Below are 22,564 nucleotides of genomic sequence, written 5' to 3' on the forward strand. Positions count from 1 at the left end.
ATTAAATTCACTAGTCACGTATTTGCTGATTCTTAAAGTTCACAGCATCACTTACATACTTAATTTACTATTTTATAGTGTGACCCTACAGCCAGAGGCAGTGCACAGTACAGAATATGAATTAGCCCAGCCATGGTGTAGACAATATGAAGTGTATCACAGGTCTCTTCCAGGCAGGCTTTAAATATGGGCCCTCAGAAGTTAAAAAATAAATGAACCATTTTAGCGGATATTCCCCAAAAAATTCATCTTCAGGAAAGCACCCAGCATGGAAAAGAAGTACAATTTACAGTGTTCCTTGTATCATCGGCCTTCTCCCCAGGGCCTGAGAGAAGATGAGGTCTCCCATCCTTGGGAGCGCTCTGAATCTGGGCTTAGCTAGTCCCGGTCCTCTCCCCTGGCACTTTCTTCCTGTGCCTTTTTATCAGTCCTCTGTTTATGACCTAATTAATCCTCTAGCACCACCCACCTGCCAGCCCGATTAGATAATTACATCCCAATCAGACCAGTCTGGGGGACCTAATTAGTGCTACAGTGATCAGAGTGCTGTCTGACCTGCTACCTCCCAGCACTGTCACACCCCTATTACTATCATTTTCACAAAGGCAGGGGGACAGAGCCAGAACAATGAATCCAGGGACCCACCTCCATGTTTGAAGTTCAGATCTGGTCCAAGTGTGATGGCTTGGGGCCATCTCTACAAAGGATCCATAATGGAATTATGAATCCAAACACACGCAGACTAGGGAGATATTTGGACCTAAATCTTGGTCCAAATGTCCTGGCTCTGGCTCAGATCTAGAGGTAACTCCCCTGGTGTGTTGGGCATTGATTTCCACCCATGTTTAGTTCTTTGTGACTAACACTATTAAGGGAGTGAGAGAAAAGAGTGAAATAGAAAAAGGCATGTACTTCTCTGCTCTTTCATCAGTTCATTCTGTACCTCTTCCTACAGCGGCTACAATATAATGTTTTTCAATAGAGCAACTCTGCAAATTTGGCTCAAAGAGACCCTGAGCAAACAGCATTTCACGAACCTTCAACTCAGCTGTCAGAGGGAAGTGTGTTTCATATGTATGCTTTCCAAACTACATTAGAGAAAAGCTTCTAGGTTCGTATGCGTTTTTGTTTATCAGTTCCAGATCAGGAACCTGATGCTAATTTCTCTTTAAAGCCTCCGCAGTACATTTATATTCCAAAAACAAAAAAGGAGTGTGACGTTTTCTCTTTCTCACTCGCTCGCTCTTGCTGTGTGTGGGGGGGTTCCTCCCACCCCTTGGCTTTACTCTAAAGACCTTTGCATTTCATTACAGTCTCAAGATGAAGGTTCTGGAGGTTATAGTAGTGCTGGTAGCCCTGGTACAAGTTTCTCAGAGTTTCCCCACATTGTACTACAGGAGCTGGTTGAGATTGTTAAGGGAAGGAGATAGCTGTGGAAAATGCAATTTGGAACTTTGCTCCAAGCCTACACACTGTCCAGCCGGGACTGTATTAGATCATTGTGGCTGCTGTTCTGAATGTGGGAATGTGGAAGGGCAGATCTGTGACTTGGACAAGGTCAATCATTTCTACGGGCAGTGTGGGGAGAACTTGGAGTGCAGGCTGGATGCCGACGAATCCAAGTCTGGGGAAATCCCTGAACCACAATGTGTCTGCAAATCCCAAGAAAGTGTCTGTGGACCTGAAGGCAAGACCTATGCGAACATCTGCCAATTCAGTGAGGCTTATTCTGAGAAGAGAAGAAATATCAACATGAAGCACAAAGGACCATGTGAATCAGGTAACATACATAGACATGTATACCAAGTAAACTGTTCTCTAAAGCAGATATATAAAGGAAACAAAGATTTGATGTTAATTTCTAGAAATATCTTTTAATGTTTCAGCCTTCTTACAGCAAAATTATGCTTCAGCATCATTATAATTACAATACTACTTCTTTGAGATTTAAACAAGTAATTCATCAGCTGGTGTTTAATCTTGTGTGTTGTAAGCTTGTTTATTACCACAGTGGATTTTATATCACATGGTCACTAATAAGCAACAAATCTACAGACTAGGTGATCTCCAAATATGTGGCGTGTGAACTTGTATATTACACAAGTTATATGTAAAGTTATATATGACCATAATGGAATTAATGTCACAAAGTCACTAATAAGTGAAAGATGTTCAGAGTAGCTGAACAGAAAGTGAAATGTGGTGAGGGTCGACCACAGAGGTAAAAAAATCTATAGAATTATTATTTAATGCCTGAATTGATATTGCAGTGGTGGGTAGCAAGGCATGTCTCAGTTAATATGGTGGTGGAACTGGAATGGAATGGAATAGAATAAGGTTTGGAAATCACTTTAATAAAATTCCATTCTTGGTGTAAAGAGTTAAAAACAATGTAACAATGATTTTTAAAAGATCTAAAGACCCACTGATGATTACAAATCCACACATTAGAACAGAATCAAACTGGAATAATTTCCCTAAAGGCATTTGCATTCATGGTGATTATATAAAATTAAGAACCTCATTTCAGTTTGTTGAGGCTTTAAACTAAATACACCTTTGGCTATATTTTATTTGCATAGGTAAGAAACAAGCATTCAGATGCAGCTACCCCGCATAGCGGAGTGGTATGAGAGAGAATGAAGTGATTAGGATAGTTACTTGAACACTGGCTGTTTTTACAGTCTGATTTTAATGTGATTCATCTTTCAGGAATTAGTATCACCATCTCACAGCCGATTTCTGAGTGACCTAATGCACAATATGGAGCAAGGTCCAAATTACACCCAGCGAGACACAAATAGGGACTCAGAATGCACATATAGAGGGACTCTCTATACAAGATCTCAAAGTGTATATATGTTTGCAGTTTATCTGAGATTATATGTAGAGTTCACACACAAATCTGTACACATGAATATTCCTGTTTAAAAATGTAATGATGCATCATCTCCTATCAATTGTTTTATACAGTATAAAATGTTGCTTGGAAGTAGCCTCATTTCTTTGCAGAGAATTTGAAGCTTCTTGTCTCTTCACGACTTTCTCCCCTGAAGTTTATTTAAATTGTTTGCTTGTTTTACTAAGCTGGACTAGTAAGCACTGAGTGCAAGCAGAACCAAATGTACAGGATCCTCAGGTTTGCACATCAGCAGAGATGCCAAAGAACATTCTCCAAATGCTTTAGCCCCACTGCCCCTTGGAACAGAAAGGATATTGCAGAAGACTAAAGTTGCACTGAAAAAATGTGCTTGAAACAGGAGATCCAGAACACCAAACTGTTCCACTGATAACCTCTTGTGGTTCAGAGGTGATAGAGGTGATAGCTTGTACGTTGGTTACTGGTACAGCATTTGGCACAACAGCCTATAGTCCTTGAGGTCCATGTCGTATTCCCGCTGGGCTCTTCCCATTCTTGGCTGTGAACAGACAACTCTGGGCCAAATTCAGAAGTGATATAAATGGTGGGTTTTGTTACACTCCGGTCCACATATATTTGCCCCCTGGACCCAGGGGGCAATTGCATGAGGGTGGAGGTTCATTGTCCGGGGAGAGAACAGAGCAATCCCCCTTTCCTGTAGGGGGTTTGCCAAGCATCTTTAATTTGTGGCCTTGGCTCCATAGGAGTGTTGCTGGCCAAGGAGCTCAGAATGTGCACATCCGTTGATTGTCCTGCTCCCACCCTCCCTCCAGCAATCTCAGTGCCAGGCAGTTCCAACCCCCCGACAGAGTGGGGGTTGTTGTCTGCCAGCCCAGCACCCACTCCAGACTTTGTCATGAGGATCCTACATGCTGGCAGGAAGGAATCCAGCTACAGGGACTCCAGCTACATGAATTTGCATTCATGCTGGGATGGAGGAATTGTTGCAGGAAAAGCAACCAACTAGAGGATGCAAGGTAAAGTAGCTCCCCCTGCCTCCATCTCACCTTGTCCTCTCCAACCCTACCAGAGTCCTTGCTGACTGAGGTTTGGTAGCACTGCTGTTCTAGTCCATCTGTTCATTCTCCTCTCCTGGCATGCCAGAGCTCCATAGGGAAAGGTTGATACTGACTCTCCTAAAATTCCTCTGGAACCACACACACAGTGCTGCATACATAGAACTAGTCACTTTAAAGAGAACCTTGGTGGCTTTAGTTTATAGTCTCCTTGCAATTTATCAGTCATACATTGGAGTGGGGAACAAGCAGTGCGTCCACCTCTGGCCACACCTTCTGTTCTTTAGCACTCCCATTTTCTGCTACCTACACACTGGTGTGAACAAGGGCAGCATATCAGCACTCCAGTATATTTACAAGTGCTCTTGCAGGTGGCAGGCAGTTCAAGCACTGATTCTGATCCACTCTGTAATTGTGTAAATCAGTAACTCCTGGATCCTGGGAGTTAGACTACATGGGATGAAAACTCTGTAGAAATTCACAGTATTGGAATATTTATATATTCCTCACTTTATATTTGTGCACTGTGCAATGCACAGGATAATGGGACTTTATAAGAACTTCAGCATGTTTTACTTCAGTGCAATAAAACTTTATGTGATCTTAGGGGAAAACATTAAGAAGTTATGAGAGGCTGCCATGCCAAGTTGTCATACAAAGCTCTTTGAATTGTCTTCCAGCACGTGAAAGAATAGATAGGATTTCAAAGGGGAATATTTGCTTAAAAGCCAATTCCAAAGGGTATAAAAGGCATTTTAGCTCTAAAGTGGCAGAAAAAAAGTAAAAGATTAAAAGGTATTTTAAATCATATGTCACTAACACAAATGCCCAAGAATCTAGATGAGGATAGTACACTGAATGTGCTATTCACCATTGCTCTGTGCCTTGTGAGCTTGTTTACAGTGCTGCAAAGTGTGTGTAAAAGGCCACCATTAGGTTATGGCAGTGCTTTATACCAGTTTCACATAGCTACAAGAAACTCCAAAACATGTAAGGCAGTGGGAAGTCTAGGCCCTGAGATTGGCAATTTGTCTGTGCCTAGGCATTCTGCTGGTTGTCCTTTGTATGAGAAACAGATGTTGAGCATGGATCGGTATCTTTTGGTAGCATTCTGTAAATATATACATCACTAATCTCAATGCATGTTGTTTTCATACTTTTCCTTCAGACCATCTCCTGTCCTAGGGATACCGAATAGATTAATTGTATACAGCAACTGATGAATAAATAAATAACAATAAACTCCTTTCATCACAAGAGCGGACTTTTATCTTCTGTCTGCCACAAAAACACACACACACACACACACAAAGGCAAAGTCACACACGAGAAAAGGCCCTTTTTCCTTCCCCGGAAGGTTGGTTTGATCAATTTCTATAATAGCTTACAAAAATTGTTAACTGTATTGATGACATGCAGATTCTCCACACTTAATACATCCTCTTTCAAACCTTTGCTGCTGTTGATTTCACGAAGCAATAGACCCAGCCCACAGCATTTCTCTTTACAGATAGTAGCACAAAATACCAGATTATTTTAATGGGAATTTTATACTAAAGGAGCAAAGGAATAGTTTACTACCTTGTGTGAATTGTGTTACAGATCAGACAAATAACAGTAAAGATAAATATCATATAGTTTGAGAAATATACCATTTTGTTGTTACCAAATCAACATTCTTTAGTTTGAGTTTGATGTTGGATTGAAAAAAATATAATAGCACTTAGAAAATGATTTCTGCACTTTTTTCAATAGTTTTGGGGCTTATGGCTATTTTTCTCATACCTGTGGAGGCAGCGATAGGTAGGGTAAAATTCACGGCCAAGATTTTCAAAAGCAGCTAGTGATTTTGAATACTTGCTCTCCCTCTAAATCAGTCCCCCTTAAAGCTTCCACAAATGGAGGTACCCCAAATCATTAACCACTGTTGTAAATCCTGGATCATACCGCTGGCTCAGAGTGCAAGTACACTACCTGGTCCCTGGAGAACTTGGAGTCATCTATAGCTCATCTTCCCTGTCCCTTTGCACAGGTCCTCAGGAGAGAGGTTACAAGGGAAGCAGCTGTGGGGAAATGCTTTTTGGTACATAATGCTCCAAAGCCAGAAGTCTGGGAGCTTTGCTGTTTAGTCTCTGATTGTGTTGAATGATCTCCCTGTCCTGTCATAAGCATTTACCTTTGCTGAAGGGTAACTGTGTCCTCTTCTGGTGAAGTAATTCTACAAGTAAATAGGCTTTCTGAGGTGAACTATGTGGGGATTTGAGGGGGAACATACTCCCCTGCAACCCAGACTGAGAGCCCTGATCACTAGTCTTTGGCTACTACTCTAGCCCAAGCAAGGTTTGAAGCAAGTGAATTCATCCACTTGGTAGACTCACTGGGTATGTCTATACTGCATTGCATACCCACGTCTGAGCATCCACACTGCATTATAAACCTGAGTTAAAATTGCTGGGCTCGGGTCTCACAGCCATGCTGATGTGTTCAAACTGCACTGTGCAGACCTTCTGACTGGGGTCTGTGGCTTGAGCTGATTCCATACTCCAAAATGACAGAGCTTGGTCCTGAGTCTCAGTGAGACTCCAGTTCTTACTCAGCACTGCTAGCAGAGTCTGTGGGTCTGAGCCCAGAGGCGATCCAGGCCCCAATCAAACTGATTTCTGTTTCGCTGGAAGAGGGGCTTGGGCTCAAATTTCTGTCTGAACTTGGGTTTATAGTGCAGGGATAGACATACCCACTGTGGGCGTTCCCCTGGCCTGCTCAAGAACTCCCCACATTTACTCCCACAGAACACCACTCTGTGGCATGAAAGGGGTTGCAAACCCCAACCTCCCTACCCCTGTTGCCTCTTCAAAGCTTGTCCTCATTGATTCCCCTACTGAAGCACAACTGGGATGTTTCAGGCCTTATGCTGTTGGTGGAAGGGGAGGCTGGATTTCAGTCATAAAGACTGTGCCAACCTAGAATGAAGCGGAACAGATACACTGCATGTGAGATGCTCCCCTCAGGAAATGCTAGAGTAAGGGTATGTGTATTAAGGGTAAAGGCACAGTTATGTGAACACAGACACACATGCAAGGCCAGAGTTGGAGGTATGCAAGATCAGAAACACATGCAAAAAGGAACTGTTAAAAATCTGGCCTTCAATACATATTGTTCTTAAAGTGCTGGGTTCACTTTGCCCTTGCAACAGGCAGTGAGATGTTTTTGTGAGACCAGATTCTTAAATCATTCTCGGTTATTTTTTTATCTTTTAGCACCTCACTTTTTATTGGAATTGTTAAATACTGTAAATAATTTGTGACTATTCATTCAAATTCCAAGTGCCTGCTCGGTTTGATCAAGTCCATATACCTTTTTATTTGCTATGGGTGTGTGAGCTTGCACTGTGCTGAGTGTTCTGGCCCTGATCCAGCAATATTTTTAAGCACATGCTTCACATCAATCAATCAGATTGCTCCTGTGCTTACAGTTAAGTCTGTGTTTAAGTAGTAGATTGGAGCTAGAGTGCTCAACACCTTGCAGCACTGGGTCCTGTTTGCAAACAGCCACACAAGCAAGGTTCTGTTCACAGGAATATCTGGAAAATTTGAGTTCTTCAGATGAATACTTGGATCAGCATCTGAGCACAGGTATCCAGAAGTAAGAAGGAATATTCACCTGTTTAAAAAGTTTCTCATCTAATCTGTGAGCAGAAATAACAATCTATGTAATGAATAGTGACAAGTCAAGGTAAACATTTTGGCTCCCTATGCTTACCTGTACTTCCATGGGGAGTCTCATTAAGATCAATAGAACGACCAGTAGTAAAGTTAAGCAAATGTGAAAATTTCTCATCCCAGCTATTCAATGTATCCTTATGAATGCTGAGTACATTAGGCAACTTTGAAAATCTCAGCCCTAAAGGATTTGAATGCCTAATTCTCATTAAAGCTCATGTGAATTAGGTGTTCAAATACTGTAGTCAGCTTTGAAAATCTGAGCTTAGAAGAAAATCAGGATTGTTTAATGAGCAATATATAAATAGCAAATGAGATAAATTTGCTGGATACTTTATCTGAAATGCATAATTTGACCTGGTTTGTATTTGATGTTGTCAGCACCTAACTAGATCAATTCTATCTGACAGCATGTATTGAAGCTATTGTTTGGAAATCTGGAGCATTGCTTTGCTTTGACAATTTCAGCTGCTGAAACATTCATTCTGCAGAGACCTATTGACTCAAATATCACAGGCATAAATGTATTTATTATTTACCAAAGCTCCCATTTCCAAGCATCTGGGACACGGGATGAACTATGTGGGGATTAAAATAAATAAAAAATAAAACAATTAAACCCAAACTGGACCTAGTGTCCCATAAAATACAGACAACTTTAAAGAAAGAAAAAAGAGATAGGAAACATATGTTCAACTGAAAAATGTGTGTTAGTTGTGGACAAACATATTGGGGGGGAAAAATGCAAATAGATCTCCAAAAACAAGGCTATAACAATGATCATGTTGGCTTTTTTCTCTGATTGTTGATGTAACAAATCATCTAGTACGTTCAATACATGCATAGTACATGCTGCATATGTACATTCAGTAGATACATTCATCCTGACTCTTATCCTTGAACTGTTTATTTTCTTATTGTGTTAATAGCACTGGATGGGCTCCCTCTTGTGGTTAATGTAAACCTTTTCTTCTTTCAGATAACTGGTCGTTCATAAGACTGAGATTCTACTGTATTAGTATTTTATGACCTCTATGTAACATGCAAAAATGCATTCTCTTTGCTTTTTCAAAACAAAGTACTGATATGTGCTCAAAAATATTAACAATTTTTAAACATAAGTTATATTAAGCTGTGATCAAATTAGGCAAGATAGAAAAGGCTTATGCCAGGTATTTTAAGCATTGTTCCACTCAACACTACAAGTCCTCATTCTGCATGTATTGATCTCATTTATAAGCTCTGTAGCCCGGTATAAGGTTATACTGCATGTTTGCATTGTAAACTTCTGTAACTGTGTAACTCACCAAACAGGAAAGACGCATTAATAAGTGTAAAGTGCCCGTCTTGTGGACAACGGGGCCTTTGGAACCAAGTGAGCCATTGTAATACCTCAAAAGGACAAATACTTTGATTACCTTCCCAACTGGCATAAAGAGGAGTCAACCACTGACACTTGTTCTATCACAAGGATCGGCAACCTTTGGCACATGGCCGACCAGGCTGGTTTGTTTACCTGCCACGTCTGTAGGTTCAGCCAATCGCAGCTCCCACTGGCTGTGGTTCGCTGCTCCAGGCCAGTGGGGGCTGTGGGAACTGGCGGCCAGCACATCTCTCGGCCCACGCCGCTTCCCACAGCCCCCATTGTCTTGGAGCAGCAAACCACGGCCAGTCGGAGCTGCAATCAGCTGAACCTGCGGACGCAGCAGATAAACAAACTGGCCCGGCCCGCCAGGAGGCTAACCCTGGCGGTCCACGTGCCAAAGGTTGCCGATCCCTGTTCTATCAGTTTGGAGTCTGGGGAGAAGGGGATAAAAATCTCTGACAAGGAGAAACTTGGTTCTTTTTGCTGCTTGGACTCTAAAGGGGCAAGAATCGCTAAGCAAAAGCCACCCAGCTGTTTTGCCTGGGTTTGCCCCAAAGGACATACAAAGTCAGCTTATGACAGCAATTTCTATTATCTTTTGAAACTCAAGACTGATACTCCTTTGTTTGTGTATGTTACCTACTTTAACCTCATAAATAATTTCCTTTTTTCTTTTCTTATTTAATAAATGTGTAGTTAGCTTATTACAGGATTTGCTATAGGCATCATCTTTGGGTTGAGATCTGAGAAAGTGACTGGCCCTATGGAACTGGAAGTAACCTGAATATTATTGTGATATTTGGTGTAAGTGACCATCTGTGACGCCTAGGTGGCAAGATAGACTGGAATGCCCAAGGGACTGTCTGTGCCTCCATGGTAAGACTATTATAGTGCATTCAGAGTTCACACTTGTTACTGGGTGGATGAAACATAATTATAGAACATACTACCAGTTTGGGGTGTTTTCCAGCCTCAGCGCAGACTGTCAAGAAGCAGGGCACTCACAGTTGTGAGCCGCTCCACATGGCACGACAATGTTGTTTGACTTTTTCTTACCGTGTACAGGCAGTTGCATTTTACCATGTGCATCTATCAGGCTCTTTTCATATTGGTTCCTTGCAGCTCCTGTTATTTCTTTGCCACCTCAGGATGCTCAGAATTTCACAGGTAATGACGTCATCTTTGGCTGTGAAGTGTCTGCCTATCCTATGCCACACCTTGAGTGGAAGAAAAAAGGGAATAAAATGTTTCTGCCAGGAGATGATGCCCACATCTCAATCCAGGTAGATCATGCTTATTTCATGTATCATGTGTTATACTATTGAATTGTGGGGAGGAGTTGGAGGGTTAAGGAGACTATCTCATTTTTACTGATGTTCTCCTGTTGCAGAGACAAATTGGGTGAGGTAATATCTTTTATTGGACCAACTTCTGTTGGTGAGAGCAGGTTCAGGTCTCCTGTTGCTTCACTACATAGCCCAGTTTATCTACATATGATAAAAGGTTTAGAAAACCTGACCTATGAGGAAAGATTTAAAAAAACTGGGCATGTTGAGTCTTGAGAAAAGAAGACTGAGTGAGGACCTGATAAGTCTTCAAATATGTTAAGGGCTGTTCTAAAGAGGACGGTATCAATTGTTCTCCATGTCCACTGGTGGTAGAACAAGAAGTAATAGACTTAATCTGCAGCAAGGGAGATTTAGGTTAGATAGTAGGAAAAACTTTCTCATTACAAGGATAGTTAAACTCTGGAACACGCTTCTATGGGAGGTTGTGGAATCTTCATCGCTGGAGGTTGTTAAGAACAAGTTGGATAAACACCTGTCACGGATGGTCTAGGTTTATTTGGTCCTGCCTCAGCGCAGGGGCATGGACTCAATGACTTCTCAAAGTCCCTTCCAGCTCCACATTTTTAGGATTCTATGAACGTCAATAACAGGATACAACACTATTACAAAGCCTATGTTATTATGATAAATAGCTTGCCAGCACGGGGTGCTACAGTATGATCCTGCCTGGGAATTAAGAGAATTCTGCTTTCAGAAGTGCTTGATGAGAGAGGACAGCATATGTAGAGGAAGAAGTAAACCCTGAATGTCGCACTGTCTTGGTTCTCTCTCTAATGGATCTGGTCATGATCCAGCAGTCCTTACAAGGCAAAACTCCCATTAACTTCACTGTGATTTTTGCCTGCATAAAGACAAAGAGGATCTGGCTCTCTGATCGTTAGCAGTTAAGTCGCTGCTGTCAAGATTAAAAGTGTCTATTAACTCTAATCCAAGAGTATATACGAAGGCGGTGTACCCCATGCTGAGGAAGAAGTTCCTCCACCAACTTGTGTGGCAGGAAAAATAAGAGCTTTCTGGCCTGGAAGGTGAAGTGGCTGCAGGCCTTGGTAGGGACAACGGCCTTTAAAAGGAAGTGGTTGTGGGAGGGGCCCTGGATTCCAGAGATGAAAAGTCCTGTGCCTGGACCTGGGCTGAGAAGTCCTTTGTCACCTTTTATGCTGTTCAGACCTGGGCACTGCAGGCAAAGTGAAACAAGTTTGCTTTGAACTCCCAGCCATGTATGGGATTCACCACCCTTCTGGAGCCAGAGCTTCCATAGACCCCTGCCTGAAAAACATGGAGTCTAGCACTCAGCCAGCTCAGTGCAGGAGCCAGCTGGTCCAGCCCAGTGGGAAGGGCTGGGTCTCCTCCCCTAAAGACTAAGACACCACCTGTGATTAGAGGGGAGCAGTACCCCCTGGAGAATGGAGGTGGGGCTGGGCCAGCTGGTCACACCAGAGGATAATAGAGGTACAGAGATCTAAAAGCCACCGTTTCCACCCACCTGTACCCTCACCCCCAGAAAACTTAGAAGGATGAGAAGTAGGGTCTGGGAGGCATATGGAGAAGCTGGTGTATGGAGCAGAAGGGGAGTCAGGTGTGGGGCTGGGGATGCAGAGTGGTGGTGGTGGGGAGGGGGGGGTCAGGGCTGAGTGTTGACGAAGTTTGGGGAAGTAGGCAGGGGCAGCATGAGTTGAGGAGGCCAAGGGCAGCAAAAGGGAGGGGCACACAGGAGTAGTTACAGCTTGGAGGCCAAGGGGCAGTGGCAATGTACAGTAATTGAGAGCACAGTTTGGCCCCAAACATAATCCAGGTAATTACCCTTGTGAAAAGCATCCTCTTCTCTGGTGTCTGCTAATCCTTGACAGTGTGTTTGCCTTCTCTAAGGCAAGAGGTGGGCCTCAGAAGTATGGTGTGACAGGGTGGCTGCAAATTCAAGGCATCAAGAAATCGGACGAAGGCATCTACATCTGCCAAACAAAAAACAAGTATGGCACTGCGTATGCATCTGCAAGGCTGAAAGTCATTGATGGTAAAGTGTTTTTCTTTTGAGGTGAAGAATTTTCAGCATTTGGTTTCAACACTTAGAGCCCGGGTTTCAAATGCATCTGCCTCACCTGGTAATGCAAATCCTCTGTGTTGGCACTTAAACTGATGCTCAGGTGCATAAAGCAGGCAATTGCCTCTCATATGGTGTGGATCTGTCAGGGGCTGAGCACCCACAGTTCCTACAGACTTCACCTCACAGGGATTGGCCCTTATGTACTAAGGTGAGTGTCCAATTCTGAATGTCCTATTAAGAGGACCATATCTGAAAACCATGTCCTGTCACTCTATCCTTATCCCTTCTTATCCCTTATCTCTTATCAGCTCTAGGTATTTTTAGTCAAAAATGTGTATGAAGTGCAGTAAACAAAAATAGATAAACTGGTTAATATCATGGGGATTTGCTATAATTTTCACCTTTTTCCACCTGAAAAACACTGTGGATCACAGCTGTAAAGTTCACAAGACACAAATTATTCTGCCATCCCTTTTTACACAACCCCCCCTTTGACTACAAGTAGAGTTTCATATCAGAACCATAGCTGCATGTGGCCCTGAGCAATTCTTAGAACTTCAACAATTCTGTTTAATAATTTACTTTTTGAAAAATTAGGAAGGAATTTGGAATTGCTTTTAATAAGGGTGCTTAGAGAAACACATGAAATAACTTTTACTATTTATTTTTTATTGGGCCCAGTCCTGGAGGCAAAACTCCTTTTTACTTTAAAGAGAATTGTGCTTGCATTGCATGGGCAGAAGCAGGCTACATTGTTCATCTTTCCCTCTTGATATGGTCCTCCTTCTCTTTGCCAAACAATGGGCTTGATTTTACAATGGTAATTTCATGTGCAGAGCACTTGCAGGATCAAATTCATGGCTTACTTGTGTTTGGAATAGAGTTAAAATAAGTGTGTTTTCAATACTTGAGAGTGTGAGCGAGAGCTAAATACTGCAAAGCTCCCGTTGACTTCAACGATACAGAAACGAGCCATCAGATATTGCCTCTTTCTCTCCAAAAGAGAATTTACTAATCCATTAACAAGTATGTTTAGCTCACTGTAGAATTCTAAAGTCATGTTATCTTCCTCTTAGTTCTTGCTTTGTGTATGTTCCTTTTAATGTGGAGACAATTTATGTCTTGCTGTGCAGGTTCATCCTCTACATTTCAGATTTCTGCTGGCAGCAGAACCACAAGCTACGCTACAGATTATGAAGACTATTATGACCATACTGAAGAGGAGGAAGAATATGAATCTGGGGACTATGAAAATTGAAATAAGTTCCTGTGATAGCCTAGACTTATTAAGGGTCCAATATCCTTCCCTTTCAGCTGTATTTACTAGTGTGATCTGTTCTGTAAAGAGTCGTTTCCTTCCCACAGTTTGTATATCATTCTTCTGGAATTTGCAAGTTCTGCTCAGTCATTTGGCCAAAGAGTACTGTACTACATATCAGTAATAATAATCAGATAGACCAGGGGCTCTCAAACGGGGAGTCATGACCTCTCAGGGGGTTGCGAGGTTATTACATGGGGGGGTCACGAGCTGTCAGCCTCCACCCCAAACTCCGCTTTGCCTCCAGCATTTATAATGGTGTTAAATATATAAAAAAGTGTTTAATTTATAAGGGGGTCGCACTCAGAGGCTTGCTATGTGAAAGGGGTCAACAGCACAAAAGTTTGAGAACCACTAAGATAGACCATAGGCTGGTATTGTCAGACTATTGAACACACTGTTAAACATGGACCTGCCTATTAAGTATTCTGAAAAAGATAATCTTCTCCATTTTAATTTTTTAAAATGGTGAAGATTGGATGAACAAAATCAGTTCCGAAACTAAAGGAATTCTTTACCTGACATCCATTATCTTCTTTCTGCATTGCCCATGTAGATATCAAGAGAGCATTCACAAACACAAGTAGTTACGATTGCAAAATAGCTTCAAATCAAACTCCTTTCACACTTTCAGGAAGATTTTCCTTTTCTGGTTTGATAGCTTCCAGGGTTAGTCTCAGCCCAAAGTGAATTGTCTTTTTTTTTTTTTTTTTTGAGCTGAGTGCATGAAACAATTACACCTTTCCCACTGCATAAATACAGCAGGTCTCCTAAGTCATCGTCCTTGTCAGGGGCAGAAATTTACTATCTGACAGAAGGGATCTGGGACCAAGGAGCAGTGAGGAAAATCCAGGGCTGCCTGTGCAACCAAACCGACAGACATACTGTATGGCTCCACCCAGAATATTTTATTTACCTCCTATTCTTTCCCTCCATCTTAGAGACCAATGTCCAAGGCATGGATCTTCACTTATGCTTGAAGCAGCATTGGGTAAGCTGGGCTTTCTACAAATTAATGTGGAGTTAGCAGGAGTGGCTACTCCTGGTCTCTGTCCATGCCCTTCAGACACATGGAACTCCAACTGCACAACGGTCACGTAGACAAAATTCTGTGGGCTCCAACACTCACTTTTTTTGTGATGCTTCCAACTAACAGTGCATTTTAGCTGCATACGCTTCTGATCCCTTGAGATATTGCATTCATGGAAATGCAAAAGGCATTTTTTAAAAGCGGAAAATTATTTCTTTTTTAAAACATTCTGGGAAAATTCACATACATTTTTCAAGCAATCTCAATGATTGGCTGTATTCCATTTGGTCAATCTAATGTACTCTAACTGCCTTCAGTCTTGTTTCTCCACACATTTAAAACTTTAACATTTGGAATATAAAATAATAGCCCTTAAAAATTTGCCCATATGATTTAGATAACTAAAGAATTACCTGAGGCCAAGATATTCAATAATGGGTGCCTGTAGTTTAACTCTTAAAGCCAAATTTTGGGCACTAAATAAGTGTTCTGGTTTTCAGACATGCTGAGCACACATTACATCCCATTGCACCTCTGCAAATCAAGACACTTATTTAGGTGCCTAAATATGGATTTAAGACCCAAACTCTAGGCACCCAGTGTTTAAAGTCTTGGCCTCATTACTTGCAATCTTCCCTCCGTATTTCCTATACTAAATACAGTGATGTATAATAAATGCAGGAAATAGCATGGTAATATTCTCTATTTATCCAACTTAAAGTTCGGAAAGTTTTAAGTGCATCCACTGAAAATGGTGCATTGACTTTACCTTAATTTAGTTTTTTGCATTTAGCATATATATATAATGTGGGTGTTCTAAATGTATGTACCATGAAATTTGAACATCTCCTTTATTCTTAGGATGCTGCTTTTTCTGCCATATGACATTGGAAATTTAAATTTTCTTTAGATTTGCAATAAAGTCGTAAGCTGGATATGAACCCTGTTTATAGGTGCTGGAACTAGCGGTGCGGAGGTGCTGCAACACCCCCTGACTTGAAGTGGTTTCCATTCTATACCGGGTTTACGGTTTGGTTAAATGGCTCTCAGCACCTCCACTATAAAAATTGTTCCAGCACCCCTGACTCTGTTTGCCATGAGGTATTAATGAACTTCATGGAGATAACAAAGACATATTTGGAGGAGTTGTTTTTTGTTGTTTTTTTTTTGTAGATTTCCTAGCATGATGTTAATTTAGGAATGAAGTTCATGCCATAAGGTCATTGACAAGATCATTTGACTTAGGTTTAAAAGATGGCTTTGGATTTAACCAGTGGCCTTATTGTTATAAGCTATTACCAATCTCTCTACACCTAGGTCCAACAACTTACATTTTTGTATATTAGCTAAATATTTATTAATTTAAAAAGAAACTTGATCAGTAGATTTTATTAATTTCTAAAATGTAATCTATTTCTATTGAAAATACCCAATCCACAGATATGGAGTTCCAGGGGATTTGTTTGTTTGTTTATTTGTTCGTTACTACAAACAAGAGATTACCAAAGAAAATAATTTCATTGTGGTAAAGTACATATCAACACAGGGGACCAAAAGATATTATCTTCAAAACATTATGCGTGGAGACAAACTAGAATTCTTTATGGTCTCCTGCTGCTAATGCAAAATGAAAAACAAAGAGAATGACAGCTGGAGGAGAAAAACATATATCATACTAGAGCTGTGTCAAAAACTATACAGTTGTATGCAAACTAGATAATTTGGCTGGATTCTTTGTGACCACCCTCAGAAAGCAAACATTTCCAAAGCATAGTTTTCACAATTAAATGTATTTTGTTTGCGGATGTGTGTATTTGGGGTAGTTTAACCACTTCATTGCTGTGTTATTTATTGCCATGAAATTCTTATTCCTTTCAGTGGAAATACTGTGCAACAAAAAATGTGAAGTCATTCAAGAAAGAGGGCATGCACCAAGCTGATCTTTTCTTGGCTGCTTTCTCTCTCTCTCTCTCTCTCTTTTTTTTTAAATCAGACCTTTCAAAATTAAATAAAAAGGATACAACAGATTCAGCCTTTTTTAGGTGGGATAACAATATGCATAAACACAAACAAATAGATCCAGTTTAGGGTTTCTCTGTAGCAAGAGATGTAGTCAAATAATCCAGTAACAACAAATTCAGTAGGATGGTGCCATTCCACCCAGGAGAAAATGAGACACACACCTGAGCTGGAAATAGTACATTAAAACCACAAGGAAGTCCAAGTGAGACCTCTTATTAGGAACATATACATTCTTAGTTCCCAGTCCTGCTCCCACGGAAGCCAATAAGAGTTTAGCTATTGACGTCAATGGAATCAAGATTAGCTATGATGCCAAAACCAGGCAGCACCTTCAGAACAGTGTCTGCAATGTGTCCTACGGTCCAGCTTCCAGTGTGAAGGAGGGCAAAAGGCATAAAAACTCTACTAAATTGTTCTTTTTAAGAAACCGAAAAAGGGTTTTATTCTTTATATTCAAAATTTTTGGTAGCAGAACCTACACACACACAGAGAGAGAAAGAGAGAGAGAGAGAGAGAGAGAGAGAGAGAACCTGAGTCTTGGTTTACATTTGCCCTGCTACGCTCTATCTGGGTCTCTAATGGGGTTAGGAGGCGGTTTCACTGAGAGTTTAGAAACATGCACACACTTTCCCTCTGTTTGATTTTAAATCCCTGGAGTTTCCCACTTTTTCTGCCCCTAAAAATGATTGTTCTTGCTCCCTATGAAGACTGGATCCTGAATGCAACTAAGACAAGCAGGGGGAGGGATATCTCGGTGGTTTGAGCATTGGCCTGCTAAACCCACGGTTGTGAGTTCAATCCCTGAGGGGGCTACTTAGGGATTGGGGCAAAAATTGGGGATTGTTCCTGCTTTGAGCAGGGGGTTGGACTAGATGACCTCCTGAGGTCCCTTCCAACCCTGATATTCTATGATTTTAACTGATACAGCCACACACTAGACAAGAGTGCACAAAATTGGCATGAGCTCCACATTCCCACAGGTGAACAATGGTGTCACTCTCTAATACTCCCAATTCTGCCCAGCCCAAGAAACAAGAGCTTTAAGTTTGCTCCAGCATTGCATATTGACTGTCTTTTGAGCAAGGCATTCACCCAGCAAAAGGTTGCTGTTGCTTATCTTAACACTATGCCTATGAATCTCAGTGCATTTGTAGTTATTTTTTTACTCAGTTCCATTATCACAGTATTGCTGCCTCACTGTATGCAAATATCCTAACCTGCTAATATGAATGATGCAGTATTGTAATATACAAACAATTGTGTATAACACAAAGCTGAATAAAACCAAAGGCTTAATAATTTACTGTGAAAGATATAATACATTTAAATAATCCAACAGTAATACATTTGATTAGGAGGGGCCCTTAATATTACAAATCTTAAAATGGTACAAGTATTTATAAGTTTTTGTGCAGTTAAATGTTACCTAGCCACTATAGTCCAGTGGATCGAGCTCAGAGTTGAGATACAGACACTTCTGAGCTCTAATCCTCTCTCGCTGTGTAGCCTTTTGGCAATTCACTTCATTTCTGTCTTATCTACAAAATGGGATGTTGTGAGGTTTAATTTGTTGCTATCTATACAGTGTATGTGTACAGCACTGGACAGCAGCTAGTTCTGCTGGTTTCTGAGGTGACTTCCACATGGATTACCACATCATACAAGATCCCAGGAAGAGATGACACAACCTTTGGCCAACTCACAGCTTGATCAAAATGTTTTGCCACTACAGGTGTTACTACATGTAGATGGTGGCAGGGAGCTAGAGTATTGTTCAGTTCTCAGAGGAGCGGATGCTGACAATGAGGTGTGTGTTCTAGTTACTTGCAGAAAATGCAAGGCATTATCCATTGGTACAATGGCCTCCTGCAATGTCTGGGGCAAGCGGTGGAGTGTGTCAAGAGACACTTGCCCAGAAAGCTTGCTGAAAGGTGAGGCACTGTATCATGGGATAGAGCTGGGACAGCCCTCTGAACCGATGCAGTTACAACATGTGATCTCCTATCCACAGTGAGGAAAAAGCATCATACTCAGCATTTGTCCACCCAGACTGGAGCTAAAGACTTGCTCCTGAGTAGTGCAATCATCAATCAATGGGACCAATTCCTGTAAAGATCCTGGAGCTGCATTTGTATGTGGATGCAGGACATTTTACTGGTGTTGCAAGTTCTGAGCATTACACTTTGTTGTTTGCAATGCTATTCTGCCTAGGGTAGATAGGGTTTAAGAAACTGTATTTGGAACCCTCCATTGGCTCCTCATTCAGCTTCTTAAGTAAAATTCAAATAGAAAGGAGCTCATCCATCTCTCAGCTGCTATGAAGCATTGATGGACCAGAAGCTTCCTTTGGGAGGAAGGGGAGGACAGAGAGAAGAAAGAGGAAAAGGAGAGGGGGTGACCATTTTTATTACAGTTACCCCATTAACATTTCCCAACTGGGCAAAGGGATATTTAATGATATTTTGGTGATAAGGTCCCAGCCATGAACCATTGGTCATTTGTACATGGCTGTGAAAACATCAGGAAGACCCAATTATGATGCGGTATGGAATATGTGGAACATTTGGTGATATTATTGATACCAATAATATAAAATTGCAAATAATCTGACCAGATATGCCCTGTAAGGTAGCTTCAAAAATGTTATTTGCCAAGTATGATTATCTTGTTTATAGAAAAGGAGTACTTGTGGCACCTTAGAGACTAACAAATTTATTTGAGCATAAGCTTTTCTTTTTGCAAATACAGACTAACACAGCTGCTACTCTGAATCTTGTTTATATGTTTATCACCTTTGTATTGTGAGTTATAGATATGTATGGTATATCTGTATTTTCAAATTTGTGCTGTGTTTCTGTGACACACACCCAGACAGGTTGGCATCAGCTGCTCTGCATCCTATGCCAGCTCCTCTCTGCCCTTGGCCTATCCTATTTGATGGCGCATCAAGGGTCATGAACTGTACAATGAACCCACTGAAAGGAGCCAGGGGATACACTTATGAGCCAGCAAGGCATGTAGCGGCGGTGGACAGCTTTTCCATGCCATGTCCTGTGAAGCTTGTTTTTGGGATACAGAAAGTACAAGCCGCATGCAAAGGGAATATAAAGGTCAGCAGCATCTTCTCTATTTTGTCTTCATTCCTGCTTCTTACCTCTGGAGTAACTTTTTTCTACAAACTGAAGCTCTGACCAAAGGACTGAATGACCCATATGGATGTGTTCCAGAGGGACTTTCAAGCCAGCAAACTTGCCAAGTGCTAAGAACCTGATATATGGACTTTGAAGTCTTATGTATGTATCTGAGTGCTTCACCATTTAACAACTCTCTTCTTGTTCTTTCTTTCTTTTATAATAAACCTTTAGTTTTAGATGTTAAAGGATTGGCTGGCAGCATGGTATTTTGGGTAAGATCCAAACTAATATTGACCTGGTAATGTAGCTGGCCCTTTGGGGTCAGAAGAACATTTTTTGTAGTGAACAGAGTTTTTAAATAACTTCTTACTGTACTGGACCTATGTGCTGATTGGGAAACAGAGTGCTGGAATGCAATAAAGAGGACTGTATGATTTCTTTTTTAGCTTCTTAATAACCAGTGTGCGGGATCAGGAGCACAGTTTGTGACTGGTTGGTGAGTCTAGCTTCAGTGTTAACCACCAGTTTTGGGAGTATTTGCTTTCCTTTTTGCAGTCTGCCCTGACCTTGGCATTTTCAGTGAGAGCTACCCGAGGCACCCCAGGTCACACCAAACAATCTGAATGTGGTTTTGGATAATCACAGCCCATACTTCTGCAATGGAATACTAGATTATCCAGTTAACATTCACCAGGCTTTATATTTATACAAACACCAACCAAAGGTGGACAATAGGCACCTACCCAGCATAATAGGTGTGTGCAGCTCAGAAAGGGCCTACACTGTCATGTTAACTGTGACCCAAGTGGATCCTTGCCTTACCATACACATTTGATGATGAGTGATGTCATGCATGACAGAGCCATTAAGAACCCTTCATAAATATATGCATCTATGGGCTGCTACATCTTCATCTGGGGATCCATGAACCCGCTAACCTGAGCTGATGCCCTGCCCACAGTACTCAAGATACAGACCCCAGACTTCTGCATCAGAAAATCTGTTCCAAAGACAGAGTATCTTGGCCCTGTTGGGTAACTACAGCAGGTAATATGAGGAAATTGTTCAAGCAGGTATATAGCCCCAACAGGCAGATAATTGCACAATGTTCCCCGCCCACCTCCTACTGCCAAGCAACTCTGCCTAAAATTGCTCTGTATCCTGTGCCAGCTCCTCTCTGCCCTCCTAATGCACACTGCCTCTCTCCTTAGTGCTCAGTCTAAGGGACGAGGTGGGAATACACATGGGGGAAGACAGCTCAAAATGACAGAGCAAGGCAGGAAGTAGTAGGTGTTTTGGCAGAGTAGACATAGGGCCAGTTTAGATTTATTTTAGATGAGAGTCCTGACCTGGCCTTGTCTTCCTGAGGCTGCCAACCTGATCCCTTGCCAAATGCTTAGTTCTTAAATTGTTATAAATAATTGGCTTTGTTCTTTACAAAGCTTTGCACAGCAGGAAGCACGGTTTAGGTGCACAACATACAAGCCTGAGGAGAGCCTATGCATGGGGCACATGTGCTTAAGAACCAGTGAGCCAAAACCCCCTATGCATGTGGTCCCTAATCCACAAGAGCACAGTACAACAAAAGGGCAGGGCTTATGCAGAGAACGGATATATCTAAGGAGGCATGGAGGACTTGTGGCACCTTAGAGACTAACCAATTTATTTGAGCATGAGCTTTCGTGAGCTACAGCTCACTTCATCAGATGCATACTGTGGAAATTGCAGAAGACATTATATACACAGACACCATGAAACAATACCTCCTCCCACCCCACTCTCCTGCTGGTAATAGCTTATCTAAAGTGATCATCAAATTGGGCCATTTTCAGCACAAATCCAGGTTTTCTCACCCTCCGCCCCCCCACAGACAAACTCACTCTCTTGCTGGTAATAGCCCATCCAAAGTGACTACTGTCTTCACAATGTGTATGATAATCAAGGTGGGCCATTTCCTGCAGAAATCCAGGTTCTCTCACCCCCTCACCCCCCTCCAAAAACCACACACACAAACTCACTCTCCTGCTGGTAATAGCCTATCCAAAGTGACCACTCTCCTTACAACCTGCATGAAAATCAAAGTGGGCCATTTCCAGCACAAATCCAGGTTTTCTCACTCCCCCACCCCCATACACACACAAACTCACTCTCCTGCTGGTAATGGCTCATCCGAAGTGACCACTCTCCCTACAATGTGCATGATAATCAAGGTAGGCCATTTCCAGCACAAATCCAGGTTTTCTCACCCCCCCACCCCACACCACACACACACAAACTCACTCTCCTGCTGGCAATAGCTCATCCAAACTGACCACTCTCCCCACACTGTGCATGACAATCAAGGTGGGCCACTTCCAGCATAAATCCAAGTTTAACCAGAACGTCGGGGGGGGGGGGGGGGGAGGAAAAAAACAAGGGGAAATAGGCTACCCTATTCAGCTATTAGGCTACCCTATTTCAGCACGGGCTGAAATTGTAGAAAAGCAGCATCACTTGCCCCATAACCTCAGCCGTGCGGAACACAATGCCATCCACAGCCTCAGAAACAACTCTGACATCATAATCAAAAAGGCTGACAAAGGAGGTGCTGTTGTCATCATGAATAGGTCGGAATATGAACAAGAGGCTGCTCGGCAGCTCTCCAACACC

At 41.9% G+C, this 22,564-nt stretch overlaps 1 protein-coding gene across 1 annotated transcript; it reads left to right on the forward strand.

Annotated features, from left to right (window-relative positions):
- Nucleotides 1-929: 929 nt before the first annotated feature.
- LOC102934370 (kazal-type serine protease inhibitor domain-containing protein 1) lies at nucleotides 930-19,130 on the forward strand. The gene is made up of 4 exons (XM_007071476.3): nucleotides 930-1,780; nucleotides 10,144-10,304; nucleotides 12,237-12,381; nucleotides 13,545-19,130. Exons 1-4 carry the CDS (start codon nucleotides 1,321-1,323, stop codon nucleotides 13,667-13,669), a joined length of 891 nt encoding a protein of 296 aa, XP_007071538.1. The 5' UTR covers nucleotides 930-1,320; the 3' UTR covers nucleotides 13,670-19,130.
- The last annotated feature ends 3,434 nt before the right edge of the window (nucleotides 19,131-22,564 follow it).

This window comes from Chelonia mydas, chromosome 8, assembly GCF_015237465.2.
Source record: "Chelonia mydas isolate rCheMyd1 chromosome 8, rCheMyd1.pri.v2, whole genome shotgun sequence".
Lineage (NCBI taxonomy): Eukaryota > Metazoa > Chordata > Testudines > Cheloniidae > Chelonia > Chelonia mydas.

Coding starts and splice junctions, on each gene's coding strand:
- LOC102934370 (XM_007071476.3), top strand. CDS start 1,321: ATGAAGGTTCTGGAGGTTATAGTAGTGCTGGTAGCCCTGGTACAAGTT. Junction 1,781..10,143: donor CAAAGGACCATGTGAATCAG/GTAACATACATA, acceptor GGTTCCTTGCAG/CTCCTGTTATTTCTTTGCCA. Junction 12,382..13,544: donor AAGGCTGAAAGTCATTGATG/GTAAAGTGTTTT, acceptor CTTGCTGTGCAG/GTTCATCCTCTACATTTCAG.